This window comes from Oncorhynchus nerka, linkage group LG9a (assembly GCF_034236695.1).
Source record: "Oncorhynchus nerka isolate Pitt River linkage group LG9a, Oner_Uvic_2.0, whole genome shotgun sequence".
NCBI lineage: Eukaryota > Metazoa > Chordata > Actinopteri > Salmoniformes > Salmonidae > Oncorhynchus > Oncorhynchus nerka.
This window is the reverse complement of record NC_088404.1, coordinates 8,516,152-8,532,214: the sequence shown is the minus strand read 5'-3', so window position 1 is coordinate 8,532,214 and position 16,063 is coordinate 8,516,152. Positions and strand designations below refer to the sequence as shown.

The 16,063-nt window shown below is 44.2% G+C and overlaps 2 protein-coding genes across 2 annotated transcripts; both read left to right on the top strand.

The window, feature by feature from the left end:
- The first annotated feature begins 1,087 nt into the window (after window positions 1–1,087).
- LOC115121523 (UDP-glucuronosyltransferase 2C1-like) lies at window positions 1,088–6,754 on the top strand. Its single transcript, XM_029650626.2, has 3 exons — window positions 1,088–1,175; window positions 4,807–5,842; window positions 6,071–6,754. The coding sequence occupies exons 2-3, from the start codon at window positions 4,815–4,817 to the stop codon at window positions 6,642–6,644; spliced, it is 1,602 nt and encodes a 533-aa protein (XP_029506486.2). The 5' UTR covers window positions 1,088–1,175; window positions 4,807–4,814; the 3' UTR covers window positions 6,645–6,754.
- On the top strand, window positions 1,088–15,408 carry LOC115121524 (UDP-glucuronosyltransferase 2C1-like). Its single transcript, XM_029650627.2, has 3 exons — window positions 1,088–1,175; window positions 13,521–14,556; window positions 14,785–15,408. The coding sequence occupies exons 2-3, from the start codon at window positions 13,529–13,531 to the stop codon at window positions 15,356–15,358; spliced, it is 1,602 nt and encodes a 533-aa protein (XP_029506487.1). The 5' UTR covers window positions 1,088–1,175; window positions 13,521–13,528; the 3' UTR covers window positions 15,359–15,408.
- The last annotated feature ends 655 nt before the right edge of the window (window positions 15,409–16,063 follow it).

The following is a 16,063-nucleotide window of genomic DNA, read 5'->3' as shown; positions in this document are numbered from 1 at the left end:
ATAGCTAATCAGAGAAAGAGAGAGAGAATTTGAGAGTTGACATACTATACTATTGTTTTTTAAGGCGTCACTCACTATTAACAATGCCCCTCTTTTCACTATTAAATAATGGTCAACTATTCTGACTTTTTATTTGTATCGCCTTCACAATCCTTGTCTTACACTATTTGCAATGAAGTATACAGTAATGCCAAGTGTGTGCACTGCATTCTGTACCCTCTCTAAGGCGTCATTGAGACCGGCACATGGTAATACAAGGCATAGCACAGTCATGGTCACATGTCATAATCATTTTTCCTGGGCACTCACCTTTCCTCTACTACTCTTGTGTTTCAACCCAGTTCAACTAGGTGTTTAACATGGTGCGTGCAATGCCCCTTGGCTATGTTATCTAACAGATTAAGATTATTTTATTGGTCAATTGCAACACAAGGTCAGCCCAAATGTTACTTCCGCTTTTAACCCAAGACGCGCAACAGATTTTTTTTTTCTCATCAGATCCTGGATTCGAACAGGCAAGTTTCCAGTTGCTGGCTTGCCTCTCTAACCGCTTGGCTATCTGCCACCTTACAATTGCTACCAATGGCGAAGAGAGACATTTCTTAATGTATGGAACTGATATAATATATGCATGCTTGTTGCAAATTGTGGGACTGAACATTTTCACCTGAGCGTATGAGTCTCATGCAAAAAAAAAAACGGTTGCAGAACTTGTTTGAACTTTGAACATTGTTTATGTTCCAAATGGCACCCTTTCCCCTATATAGATAGTGTACAGCTTTTAACCAGAGCCTTGGTCAGAAGTAGTGCACTATATAGGGAAAAGGGTACAATTTGGGACACAAACCATATCTAAAGTTCAAACAAGTTCTGGAATGCAGTGTTACACACACTTAATGTATTAGACAATGTTTAAATTTGCCACTGGTCACAGAGAGATTGTGTAACCTCCAGACTCCCCAAGTCGTTTTGCGTTTAACAAGGCACTGTTGTAGTAGTGAGGAGGAACCTAACTTACCTTTATGTCACATGTCTGATACCAACAATCAGGGGACACAACCCTACTGGACTGCCTTTCAGTGAGATCTGACTAAATTTGATGTAGTTGTCTGGGCAGTTGGACAAACTAACACTGAATTGGATTTTAAAGCTGCTTGTGGACTTGGCTGGTTTTGGTAGGTAATCTATCAGTGAGAACACTGTACATTAAGGGTTTATAAAAGCTTTCTTTTTTACGTTAACAATGGTTATTTAAACATTTAGTTTAATTCTTTCAGATAGTTTGTTGGTAGTTAGTTAGTGGTTAGTTAGTAAGTTACAGTGCCTTCAGAAAGTATTCATACCCCTTGACTTATTCCACATTTTGCTGTGTTACAGCCTGAACATGTGTTTTGAAATGTTTGCACATTTATTGAAAGTGAAATACAGAAATAACTTATTTACATAAGCATTCACACCCCTGAGTCAATACTTTGTAGAAGCACCTTTTGCAGCGATTACAGCTGTGAGTCTTTCTGGGTACATCTCTAAGAGCTTTCCACGCCTGGATGGTGCAAAATTTGCCCATTATCTATTTTCTAAATTCTTCAAGCTCTGTCAAATTTCTTGTTGATCATTGCTAGATTACCATTTTCAGGTCTTACCATAGATTTTCAAGCAGATTTAAGTCAAAACTGTATCTCGGCCACCCAGGAACATTAATTGGTTTCTTGGTAAGCAATGCAGTGTAGATTTGGTCTAGTGTTTTGGGTTATTGACCTGCTGAAAGGGGAATTTGTCTCCCAATGTCTGTTGGAAAGCTGACTGAACCAGGTTTTCCTTTAGGATTCTGCCTGTGCTTAGTTCTTTTCCATTTATTTTTATCCTTAACTCCTTAGTTCTTGCCGATGACAAGCATACCCATAACATGATGCAGCCACCACCATGCTTGAAAATATGAAGAGTGGTACTCAGTGATAGGTTGTGTTGGATTTGCCACAAATATAACGCTTTGTATTCAGGACATAAAGTTAATTTGCCACGTTTTTTGTGGTTTTACTTTAGTGCCTTGTTGCAAACAGGATGCATGTTTTAGAATGTGTTTATTCTATACAGGCTTCCTTCTTTTCATTCTGTCATTTAGGCTGTATTGTGGAGTAACTACAATGTTGTTGATCCATCCTCAGTTTCCCATCCTCAGTTTTCTATCCTATCACAGCCATTAAACTGTAACTGTTTTATGGTCACCATTGGCCTCATGTTGAACAAGCATTTCGCTACACTCGCATTAACATCTGCTAACCATGTGTATGTGATTTGATTTGAAATCCCTGAGTGGTTTTCTTCCTCTCCGACAACTGAGTTAGGAAGGACGCCTGTATCTTTGTAGTGACACGGTGTATTGATACACCATCCAAAATGTAATTAATAACTTCACCATGCTCAAAGTGATATTCAATGTCAGCTTCTAAAAAAAAGATTGTTTTTTTAAGTTATATTTTTTTATAACCCATCTACCAATAGGGGCCCTTCTTTATGAGACATTGGAAAACCTCCCTGGTCTTTGTTGTTGAATTTGTGTTTGAAATTCACTGCCCGACTACAGGACCTTACAGATAATTGTGTGTGTGTGGTACAGAGATGAGGTGGTCATTCACAAATCATGTTAAACACTATTATCGCACACAGAGTGAGTCCAAGCAATTTATTATGTGACTTGTTTAAGTACTTATTATGTGTGTGTAGAGGGGGGAGGGGGCATTCTGTTTGCATCATAAAGGCAATTCATTATGCAAAGATGGAAAGCAAATTGGAAAAATGATATGTGATCTGTGTAACCTGGAGAAATCTAGTCTCTGTGTGCTAAGATACCACTCCTTGTCATGCCAAACAATGACAAGGAGCACAAGAAGTGGAACGTGTGCACAAAACCGGTTCTGGATTTCTGAGGATGTAGTAAGCAATATGAGTTTCTCCATGGATGCTACTTCTTAGCCTCGTTCCAGGTCTGTTTGTGTTGCCTTGCCAACTCCTACACTTAGAAAAAGGGTTCCAATAGGGTTCTTCGGGTGCCCTCATAGGAGAACCCTTTTTGGACCCTCTGTGGAAAGGGTTCTACATGGAACCGAAAAGGGTTTTTACCTGGAACCTAAAGTGGTTCTTCAAAGGGTTCTTCTATGGGAACAGCCAAAGAACCCTTTTAGGTTCTAGATATCACCTTTTTTTCCCTAAGACTGTATGGTGATTGTCACACCAAACAAACAGACTTGTCAAGACTGTACAAATAGATCTGGGACTAGAAGGCTTTTCATTTATTTTTATGTAACTAGGCAAGTCAGTTAAGAACACATTCTTATTTACGATGACGACCTACCAGAAGGCAAAAGGCCTCCTGTGGGGATGGAGGCTGGGATTAATAATATAGAACATAACACATCAAGAGAGACACCACAACACTACATAAAGAGAGACCTAAGACAACAACACAGCATGGCAGCAACACATGACAACACACCATGGTAGCAACACATGACAACACACCATGGTAGCAACACATGAACACATGGCATGGTAGCAACACAGCTAGCTGCACCTCCCATCCACAACCCATTCTATGCTTCCTAATGTGATCTGCAGCAGTCAGAATATTCTGATTGAACAATGAGGTTGCATAACCATAAACCCTCTCCCAGATCAATCGGTTGACGTCACTTGCTCTGAGACCTTGAAGTAGTGGTTCCCCTTGCTCTGCAAGGGCCGCGGCTTTTGTGGAGCGATGGTTAACGATGCTTTGTGGGTGACTGTTGTTGATGTGTGCAGAGGGTCCCTGGTTCGAGCCCGGGTAGGGGCGAGGGGACGGACTAAATGTATACTGTTACACCTGGAATGCCAAGTTTGTGCTTTTTGTACGTTTCTACTGGTCCCATTGTCACAGCAAAACTCAATCACAGCTAAACTATTTGAATATGATATCAAATCGTTTTTGAACCCAGGTCTGATTCAGATGTATCAGATATGATCTTGTGCAACTATGAGTCCATCTGAATATGACCCTATTGGATTGGTATGAATCAAATCAAATGTATTTATATAGCCCTTCGTACATCAGCTGATATCTCAAAGTGCTGTACAGAAACCCAGCCTAAAACCCCAAACAGCAAGCAATGCAGGTGTAGAAGCACGGTGGCTAGGAAAAACTCCCGAGAAAGGCCAAAACCTAGGAAGAAACCTAGAGAGGAACCAGGCTATGTGGGGTGGCCAGTCCTCTTGTGGCTGTGCCGGGTAGAGATTATAACAGAACATGGCCAAGATGTTCAAATGTTCATAAATGACCAGCATGGTCGAATAATAGTAAGACAGAACAGTTGAAACTGGAGCAGCAGCATGGCCAGGTGGACTGGGGACAGCAAGGAGTCATCATGTCAGGTAGTCCTGGGGCATGGTCCTAGGGCTCAGGTCCTCCGAGAGAGAGAGAGAAAGAAAGAGAGAAGGAGATAATTAGAGAACGCACACTTAGATTCACACAGGACACCGAATAGGACAGGAGAAGTACTCCAGATATAACAAACTGACCCTAGCCCCCCGACACATAAACTACTGCAGCATAAATATTGGAGGCTGAGACAGTATACATTAGCTAGGTTACCTAGTAGATTCGTTGAATACCAACCCATTTCGCAACTTTATAAAAAGGGCCAGAGAGACAATTCAATTATCTGATTCCTATACAATTGTCAGATGTTGCAGAATGTGCTAAAAACTATAGCTGACGGCTAGTTAATTATTGTGATTGATTGTTTGACATCTACTTCCTTGTATCTAATTAAGGTTTCACTATGGACGGAAGGATGTATCAACCAACCCTTATCTCATTGGTCGTATTGCTCTTCACCCTGTCCAATATTGTCTATGGGGGTAAAATATTAATCTACCCAATGGATGGAAGCCACTGGCTCAACATGAGAGTCATCATTGAAGAGTTGCATTCCAAAGGCCATGACATCACAGTGGTGCGAGCGTCAAACAGCTGGTACATCAAGGAGAATTCCCCCCACTACACCACCATTACCATCCCCAACACTGGTGGCTTCGATGAAAACTTCTTTGGTGAATTTATATTAGGTAAACATATGAAGATTCAAAGGGAGCAGGGGAAAAGTTTTTGGACCGAACTCAAGCTTCAGTCATCAATGAAGGAGACTTTTTTCGAGTTCCACAAGAACATGGCTGAAATGATCACTCGTGTCCTTGAAGACAGAAAGTTGATCCAGTCTCTCCAGGATGCTAAGTTTGATTTGGTTCTGACAGATCCTGGGATTGGTGGAGGGACGATCTTAGCCCGCGTCCTCCACCTTCCTCTGGTTTACAATGTCAGATGGACCATTCAAGGTGAAGCTCATTTGGTCATCGCCCCGTCGCCTCTCTCTTACGTCCCATACACACCCACAGAGTTCACAGACAAGATGACCTTCCTCCAGAGAGTCACCAACGTCTTAGCTTACATACTCGGGAGTTACACATTGACATCTATCACAGAACCCAACTACAAACCGATAGTCCAGCGTTACTTTGGCCCTGACGTCGATTACAACGCATTCTTCCAGGAAGCAGATATCTGGCTCATGAGAAGCGATTTTGTCTTTGAATTTCCGAAACCCACCATGCCGAATATGGTCTACATTGGTGGATTCCAGTGTAAGCCCTCCAAGCCTCTTCCACAGGACCTGGAGGAGTTTGTTCAGAGTTCCAGCGAGCATGGGGTTGTTATGATGACTCTGGGGACTTTGGTGGCAGAGCTTCCTGAAGATATCGCAGATGAAATCGCTGCCGCCTTCGCTCAGCTGCCTCAGAAGGTCATCTGGAGGTATGGATGGATGGATAGATCCTTTAATTAATTAATTGGACAAATTATGAGTAAAAATGTAGCCACTTTTCCAAAAATGATAAGGCCTGGTCCTGGACTAAAAAACTATTTCAAATATTATTCTCCAGTGAGCATGCTTTTAGTCCAGGACTTTATCTGGGCCAAGACTTAAAAACAAAAGTGTCAGATTTCCAAGTATATCCACTGTGGTTCTCTTGTGGTTCTCAGGTATACTGGACAGAGACCCTCTACCCTGGGTAACAACACCCTACTGGTGGACTGGCTTCCCCAGAACGACCTCCTAGGACACCCCAAGACCCGGGCCTTCGTAGCCCATGGAGGAACCAACGGTGTCCAGGAGGCCATCTACCACGGCATCCCGGTAGTCGGCCTCCCTCTCGCCTTCGACCAGTCCGACAACCTCTCCAAGTTGAAGGAGAGGGGGGCAGCTAACACGGTGGATATCATCACAATGGACAGAAATGTGTTCCTGGAGTCTTTGAAGGCTGTGCTGCATGAACCGTCCTACAGGGAGAACATGCAGAGGTTGTCCAGACTGCACAGAGACCAACCCATTAAACCACTGGACAAGGCAGTGTTCTGGATCGAGTTTGTTATGAGACATAAAGGAGCTCGTCACCTGAGGACAGAGTCCTATAAGATGTCCTGGATAGTATACCACTCGGTTGATGTGATAGTGACTTTGCTGGCGAGTGTTTTGCTTGTAACGCTGGTTTCCCTGGCAGTCGTAAGATGTGTTTGGCGTAAGGTGTTTTGCAGGAACAAAGTGAAAAGTGAATGATAATGTGTTTTGAGATGTGAATATTAAAATATTATCTTATCATTGCTCAATCAGCAATTTATCAATAACATTTACATTTTATCAATAAAACATCGTTTTAGGGTATGTGATACCTTTGTCATTCAAATTTGTTTTTTAAAATGGGTATGGATTTAAATAATATATGCAGTATACTCAGGAGACGGGGGAAGAGATCACGATGACTTTATCATGTCCATTTACGATTGGCCCGAAATTCTGTCACCGGAAAATAGGAAGTCATCTTCTGTCAGGATCATTGTAATCATATGGCTGCTGCAGAGGTAATGGACAATCCATTTATTTTTTACCCAACATTGTACAATCAGTAATACTATAAATCAAAATGTATTTGGTCACATACACATGGTTAGCAGATGTTAATGCGAGTGTAGCGAAATGCTTGTGTTTCTAGGTTCGACCGTACAGTAATATCTAACAAGTAATCTAACAATTTCACAACAACGACCTTATACTCACAAGCGTAAAGGAATGAATTAGAATACGTACCTAGAAATATGGATGGGACAGTTATTGTGATGAAAGACGGCACGGTGTTAACTCTATCTCTGTGATTGGTTTATTACAGAGCAACTTTTAAGTGTTGTCATTTCTCCAGGCATTTTAAAGTGGTTAACGTTATTTAAAAATCAAATACTTCACCTTCTTTTTCTCTTCATGATAGCACGACGGAATGTATATGAAACATGCAAAGCTTGCTGGGTAAGTGTTGTCATTTTTTGGATGCTGCTCAGATTCTTTTTTTTGAAGAAGACAACCCATTATTCGACCATGCTGGTCATTTATGAACATTTGAACATCTTGGCCATATTCTGTTATAATCTCCACCGGGCACAGCCAGAAGAGGACTGGCCACCCCACATATGCTCTCTCTAATTCTCTCTTTCTTTCTCTCGGAAGACCTGAGCCCTAGGACCATGCCCCAGGACTACCTGACATGATGACTCCTTGCTGTCCCCAGTCCACCTGGCCATGCTGCTGCTCCAGTTTCAACTGTTCTGCCTTATTATTATTCAACCATGCTGGTCATTTATGAACATTTGAACATCTTGGCCATGTTCTGTTATAATCTCCACCCGTCACAGCCAGAAGAGGACTGGCCACCCCACATAGCCTGGTTCCTCTCTAGGTTTCTTCCTAGGTTTTGTCCTTTCTAGGGAGTTTTTCCTAGCCACCGTGCTTCTACACCTGCATTGCTTGCTGTTTGGGGTTTTAGGCTGGGTTTCTGTACAGCACTTTGAGATATCAGCTGATGTACGAAGGGCTATATAAATACATTTGATTTGATTTGATCTCTTTTCACAGAGGGATGAAAGCTTGGTCCTCAAAGCAATCGTCCTTTGTACATTATTTTGTTAATAACCACAGTGTTGGCTTTGAATTGCATTCAGAACTCCTACAGCTATTGTTTGGCATGACAAACAGATCTGGGTCCCGGCTAGGTACATTCACTACCCTTGTGGTTCCATTATCTATGGTTTTGATCCTAATCATTAACCAGGGTTGGGGTCGGTCCTGTAAAAATCTAATCTAATCCAATTTTATTGGCCACAAACACATGGTTAGCAGATGCTAATGCGAGTGTAGCGAAATGCTTGTGCTTCTAGTTCCGACTGTAGTAATATCTAACAAGTATCTAACAACAACTCCCCAACAACTACCTAATACAGACAAATCTAAAAGGTTTGAATTAGAATATGTACTTATAAATATATGGATCAGCGAGGGCCGAGCGGCATAGGCAAGGTGCAATAGATGGTATAAAATACAGTATATACATATATGAGCAGTGTAAGATATTTAAACAACATTAAAGTGGCCTTATTTAAAGTGGCATTGTATAAAGTGACTAGTCATCCATATGTTAATGCGGCCAGTGATTGGGTCTCAGTGTAGGCAGCAGCATGATTGCTGTTTAGCAGTTTGATGGCCTTGAGATAGAAGCTGTTCTTCTCGGTCCCAGCTTTGACGCAGCTGTACTGACCTCGCCTTCTGGATTGGAGCGGTGTGGCCAGGCAGTGGCTCGGGTCGTTGTTGTCTTTGATGATCTTTTTGGCCTTCCTGTGACATCGGGTGCTGTAGGTGTCATGGAGGGCAGGTAGTTTGCCCCGTTGATACGTTGTGCAGAACTCATCACCATCTGGAGAGCCTTGCGGATTAGGGTGGTGCAGTAACCGTATCAGGCTGTGATACAGCCTGACAGGATGCTCTCGATTATACATCTGTAAAAGTTTGTCAGGGTTTTGGGTGACAAGCCAAATTTCTTCAGCCTCCAGAGGTTGAAGAGGCGCTGTTGTGCCTTCTTCACCACACTGTCTATGTGGGTGGACCATTTCACTTTGTCTGTGATGTGTATGCCCGTCAGAAAGTCAAGGACCCAATTGCACAGGGTGGGGATGAGACCCAGGGCCTCCAGCTTGATGATGAGCTTGGAGGGTACTATGGTTTTGAATACTGACCTGTAGTCAATGAACAGCATTCTTACATAGTTATTAATTTTGTCCAGATGGAATAGGGCAGTGTGATGGTGATTGCATCCTCTGTGGACCTGTTGGGGCGGTATGCAAACTGAAGCGGGTCTAGGGTGGCCGGTAAGGTGGAGGTGATATGATCCTTGACTACTCTAAAAGCACTTCACGATGACAGAAGTGAGGGCTACGGGGCGGTAGTCATTTAGTTCAGTTATCTTTGCCATCTTGAGTACAGGAACAATGGTAGCCATCTTGAAGCATGTGGGGACAACAGACTGGGATAGGGAGTGATTGAATATGTCTTTAAACACACCAGCCAGCTGGTCTGCACATGCTCTGAGGACACAGCTAGGGATGCCGTCTGGGCCAGTAGCCTTGCGAGGGTTAACTCGTTTAACTCTTTTACTCACGTCTGAGAAGGAGAGGGGGGGGGGGGGTGCGCAGTCCTTGTTAGCGGACTGCGATGTTGGCACTGTATTATCCTCAAAGCGGGCAAAGAAGGTATTTAGTTTGTCTGGAAGTGTGACGTTGGTGTCCGTGACGTGGTTGGTTTTCTTTTTGTAGTCTGTGATTTCCTGTAGACCCTGCCACATACGTCTCGTGCCTGAGCCATTGAATTGCGACTCCACCTTGTCCCTGTACTAGCATTTCTCTTGTTTGATTGCCTTGCGGAGGGAATAACTACACAGTTTATATTCAGCCATATTCCCAGACCTATTTCCATTGTTAAATGCGGTGGTTCGCACTTTCAGTTTTTCGCAAATGCCGCCATCCATCCACGGTTTCTGGTTAGAGTAGGTTTTAATAGTCACAGTAGGTATAACATCTCCAATGCACTTCTTTATAAACTCACTCACGAGTCAGCGTATAGGTCGATGTTGTTCTCTGAGGCTGACCAGAACATATTCCAACATGATCTAAACAATCTTGAAGCTTGGCTTCTGATTGGTCAGACCAGCGGTGACTGGTTCTCGTCACTGGTACATCCTGTTTGAGTTTATGCCTATAAAACAGTAGGGGCAAGATGGCGTCGTGGTTGGATTTGTCGAAGGGAGGGCGGGGGAGGGCTTTACATGCATCACGGAAGTTATAGTAGCAGTGATCCAGTGTATTAGTGCAATCAATATGATGATGGAATTTCACCACCTTCCGGAGACACCTGAAACCCCACCTCTTTAAGGAATACCTAGGATAGGATAAAGTAATCCTTCTCACCCCCCCCTCCCCCCCTTAAAAGATTTAGATGCACTATTGTAAAGTGGCTGCTCCACTGGATGTCATAAGGTGAATGCACCAATTTGTAAGTCGCTCTGGATAAGAGCGTCTGCTAAATGACTTAAATGTAATGTAAATGTTTAGGTAGCCTTGTTCTCAAATTTGCTTTGTTAAAATCCCCAGCTACAATAAATGCACCCTGAGGATATATGATTTCCTGTTTACATAAAGTCCAGTGAAGTTCCTTTAGGGCCGTCTTGTCTGCTTGAGGGGGAATGTAAACAGCTGTGACTATAACTGATGAGAATTCTCTTGATAGGTAAAATGGCCGGCATTTGATTGTAAGGAATTCTAGTTTGGGTGAGCAGAAGGACTTGAGTTCCTGTATGTTATGATTACACCATGAGTCGTTAATCATGAAGGATACACCCCCGCCCTTCCTCTTCCCCAAGAGGTGTTCACCTCTGTCGGCGCCATGCATGGAGAAGCCCGGTGGCTGAACCGATTCCGACTACCTGTCCCGAGAGTGCCATGTTTCTGTGAAACAGAGAATATTACAATATCTGATATCTCTTTGGAAGGCAACCCTTGCTCGAATTTTGTCTACCTTCTTGTCAAGAGACTGGACGTTGGCAAGTAGTATACTCGGGAGCGGTGGGCGATGTGAACGTCTACGGAGTCTGACCAGGAGGCCGCTTTGTCTGCCCCATCTGCGGCTCTGTTGTTTTGGATCGGCTTCTGGAATTAGATCCATTGCCCTGGGTGATGGTCTGAACAAAGGATCCGCTTCGGGAAAGTCCTTGTCGTATTGATGGTATATCCAATAGTTGTTCCCGGTTGTATGTAATAAGACTCAAGATTTCCTGGGGTAACAATGTAAAAACTAACCAGGTTCGGGGTCGGTCCAGTAGCTAAGTTTGTGGTCGGTCCAGCAACCAGGTTACGGGTCAGTCCAGTAACCAGGGTACGGTCGGTCCAGTAGCCAAGGTCGGGGTCAGTCCAGTAGCTATGGTTGGGGTCGGTCCAGCAACCAGGGTCGGGGTCAGTCCAGTAACCAGGATTGGCGTCAGTCCAGTAACCAGGATTGGGGTCAGCCCAGTAACCAGGATTGGGGTCAGTCCAGTAACCAGGGCTGGGGTCAGTCCAGTAACCAGGATTGGGGTCAGTCCAGTAACCAGGATTGGGGTCAGTCCAGTAACCAGGCTCAGTCCAGTAACCAGGGTCGGGGTCAGTCCTGTAACCAGTGTCGGGGTCAGTCCAGTAACCAGGATTGGGGTCAGTCCAGTAACCAGGGTCGGGGTCCCTCTGCACACACCAACAACAGTCACCCTCGAAGCATCATTACCCATCACTCTACAAAAGCCACGGCCCTTGCAGAGCAAGGGGAACTACTACTTCAAGGTCTCAGAGCAAGTGACGTCACCGATTGAAACGCTATTTAGCGCGCACCACCGCTAACTAAGCTAGCCGTTTCACATCCGTTACCTCAGCACCACCGCTAACCAAGCTAGCCGTTTCACATCCGTTACCTCAGCACCACCGCTAACCAAGCTAGCCGTTTCACATCCGTTACCTCAGCACCACCGCTAACTAAGCTAGCCGTTTCACATCCGTTACCTCAGCACCACCGCCAACTAAGCTAGCCGTTTCACATCCGTTACCTCAGCACCACCGCTAACCAAGCTAGCCGTTTCACATCCGTTACCTCAGCACCACCGCTAACTAAGCTAGCCGTTTCACATCCGTTACCTCAGCACCACCGCCAACTAAGCTAGCCGTTTCACATCCGTTACCTCAGCACCACCGCTAACTAAGCTAGCCGTTTCACATCCGTTACCTCAGCACCACCGCCAACTAAGCTAGCCGTTTCACATCCGTTACCTCAGCACCACCGCTAACTAAGCTAGCCGTTTCACATCCGTTACACATGGAAGAACTGGGCCCTTTTCAGCTTCCAGGAATTGTGTACAGATCCTTGTGACATGGGGCTGTGCATTATCATGCTGAAACATGAGATGATGGCGGAGGATGAATTGCGCGACAATGAGTCTCAATCTCTTCAAGGTATCTCTGTGCATTCAAAATTGCCATCGATAAAATGGAATTATGTTCGTTGTCCGTAGCTTATGCCTGCCCATACCATAACCCCACCTCACCATGGGGCTCTCTGTTCACAATGTTGACATCAGCAAACTGCTCGCCCATACAGTTGAACCCGGGATTCATCCGTGAAGAGCACACTTCTCCCAGCGTGCCAGTGGCCATCGAAGTTGAGCACTTGCCCACTGAAGTCGGTTTACGACACCGAACTGCAGTCAGGTCAAGACCCTGGTGAGGATGACGAGCACGCAGATGAGCTTCCCTGAGACGGTTTCTGAACCTCTGTGGAAAGGGTTCTACATGGAACCCAAAAGGGTTTTTACCTGGAACCTAAAGTGGTTCCTCAAAGGGTTCTTCTATGGGAACAGCCAAAGAACCCTTTTAGGTTCTAGATATCACCTTTGGTGTGACCTGATTGTCACACCAAACAAACAGACTTGTCAAGACTGTACAAATAGATCTGGGACTAGAAGGCTTTTCATTTTTTTTTATGTAACTAGGCAAGTCAGTTAAGAACACATTCTTATTTACAATGACGACCAGTCAGAATATTCTCATTGAACAATGAGGTTGCATAACCATAAACCCTCTCCCAGATCAGACCTGGGTTCAACCATCATTTGAAATCTTTAAAATAATTTAAGCGTTTGCTTAATGCTTAAATCATTCCAGTGCCTGGAATGCCAGGTTTGTGCTTTTTGCACGTTTCTACTGGTCCCATTGTCACAGCTAAACTATTTGAAAATTATATCAAAATGTTTTTGAACCCAGGTCTGATTCAGATGTATCAGATATGATCTTGTGCAACTATGAGTCCATCTGAATATGACCCTATTGGATTGGTATGACAATATACATTAGCTAGGTTACCTAGTAGATTCATTGAATACCAACCCATTTCGCAACTTTATAAAAAGGGCCAGAGAGACAATTCAATTCTCTGATTCTATACAATTGTCAGATGTTGCAGAATGTGCTAAAAACTATAGCTGACAGCAAGTTAATTATTGTGATTGATTGTTTGACATCTACTTCCTTGTATCTAATTAAGGTTTCACCATGGACAGAAGGATGTATCAACCAACCCTTATCTCATTGGTCGTATTGCTCTTCACCCTGTCCAATATTGTCTATGGGGGTAAAATATTAATCTACCCAATGGATGGAAGCCACTGGGTCAACATGAGAGTCATCATTGAAGAGTTGCATTCCAAAGGCCATGACATCACAGTGGTGCGAGCGTCAAACAGCTGGTACATCAAGGAGAATTCCCCCCACTACACCACCATTACCATCCCCAACACTGGTGGCTTCGATGAAAACTTCTTTGGTGAATTTATATTAGGTAAACATATGAAGATTCAAAGGGAGCAGGGGAAAAGTTTTTGGACCGAACTCAAGCTTCAGTCATCAATGAAGGAGACTTTTTTCGAGTTCCACAAGAACATGGCTGAAATGATCACTCGTGTCCTTGAAGACAGAAAGTTGATCCAGTCTCTCCAGGATGCTAAGTTTGATTTGGTTCTGACAGATCCTGGGATTGGTGGAGGGACGATCTTAGCCCGCGTCCTCCACCTTCCTCTGGTTTACAATGTCAGATGGACCATTCAAGGTGAAGCTCATTTGGTCATCGCCCCGTCGCCTCTCTCTTACGTCCCATACACAGCCACAGAGTTGACAGACAAGATGACCTTCCTCCAGAGAGTCACCAACGTCTTAGCTTACATACTCGGGAGTTACACATTGACATCTATCACAGAACCCAACTACAAACCGATAGTCCAGCGTTACTTTGGCCCTGACGTCGATTACAGCGCATTCTTCCAGGAAGCAGATATCTGGCTCATGAGAAGCGATTTTGTCTTTGAATTTCCGAAACCCACCATGCCGAATATGGTCTACATTGGTGGGTTCCAGTGTAAGCCCTCCAAGCCTCTTCCACAGGACCTGGAGGAGTTTGTTCAGAGTTCCAGCGAGCATGGGGTTGTCATGATGACTCTGGGGACTTTGGTGGCAGAGCTTCCTGAAGATATTGCAGATGAAATCGCTGCCGCGTTCGCTCAGCTGCCTCAGAAGGTCATCTGGAGGTATGGATGGATGGATAGATCCTTTAATTAATTGATTGGACAAATTATGAGTAAAAATGGAGCCAGTTTTCCAAAAACAATAAGGCCTGGTCCTGGACTAAAAAACGATTACAAATGTTATTCTCCATTGAGCATGCTTTTAGTCCAGGATTTTATCTGGGCCTAGACTTAAAAACAGAAGTGTCAGATTTCCATGTATATCCACTGTGTTTCTCTTGTGGTTCTCAGGTATACTGGACAGAGACCCTCTACCCTGGGTAACAACACCCTACTGGTGGACTGGCTTCCCCAGAACGACCTCCTAGGACACCCCAAGACCCGGGCCTTCGTAGCCCATGGAGGAACCAACGGTGTCCAGGAGGCCATCTACCACGGCATCCCGGTAGTCGGCCTCCCTCTCGCCTTCGACCAGTCCGACAATCTCTCCAAGTTGAAGGAGAGGGGGGCAGCTAACACGGTGGATATCATCACAATGGACAGAAATGTGTTCCTGGAGTCTTTGAAGGCTGTGCTGCATGAACCGTCCTACAGGGAGAACATGCAGAGGTTGTCCAGACTGCACAGAGACCAACCCATTAAACCACTGGACAAGGCAGTGTTCTGGATCGAGTTTGTCATGAGACATAAAGGAGCTCATCACCTGAGGACAGATTCCTATAAGATGTCCTGGATAGTATACCACTCGGTTGATGTGATAGTGACTTTGCTGGCGAGTGTGTTGCTTGTAACGCTGGTTTCCCTGGCAGTCATAAGATGTGTTTGGCATAAGGTGTTTTGCAGGAACAAAGTGAAAAGTGAATGATAATGTGTTTTGAGATGTGAATATTAAAATATTATCTTATCATTGCTCAATCAGCAATTTATCAATAACATTTACATTTGATCAAGAAAACATTGTTTTAGGGTATGTGATATCTTTGTCATTCAAATTAGTTTTTTAAATGGGTATGGATTTAAATAATCTATGCAGTATACTCACGTCGGCCACGGAGAAGGAGAGGAGTTGCGCAGTCCTTGTTAGTGGGCTAGGGATGCCGTCTGGGCAAGCAGCCTTGCGAGGGTTAACTCGTTTAACTGTTTTACTCACGTCTGAGAAGGAGAGGGGGTGGGGGGGTGCGCAGTCCTTGATGGCGGAATGCGATGTTGGCACTGTATTATCCTCAAAGCGGGCAAAGAAGGTATTTAGTTTGTCTGGAAGTGTGACGTCGGTGTCCGTAACGTGGTTGGTTTTCTTTTTGTAGTCTGTGATTTCCTGTAGACCCTGCCACATACGTCTCGTGCCTGAGCCATTGAATTGCGACTCCACTTTGTCCCTGTACTGGCATTTCTCTTGTTTGATTGCCTTGCGGAGGGAATAACTACACAGTTTATATTCAGCCATATTCCCAGACCTATTTCCATTGTTAAATGCGGTGGTTCGCACTTTCAGTTTTTCGCAAATGCCGCCATCCATCCACGGTTTCTGGTTAGGGTAGGTTTTAATAGTCACAGTCGGTATAACATCTCC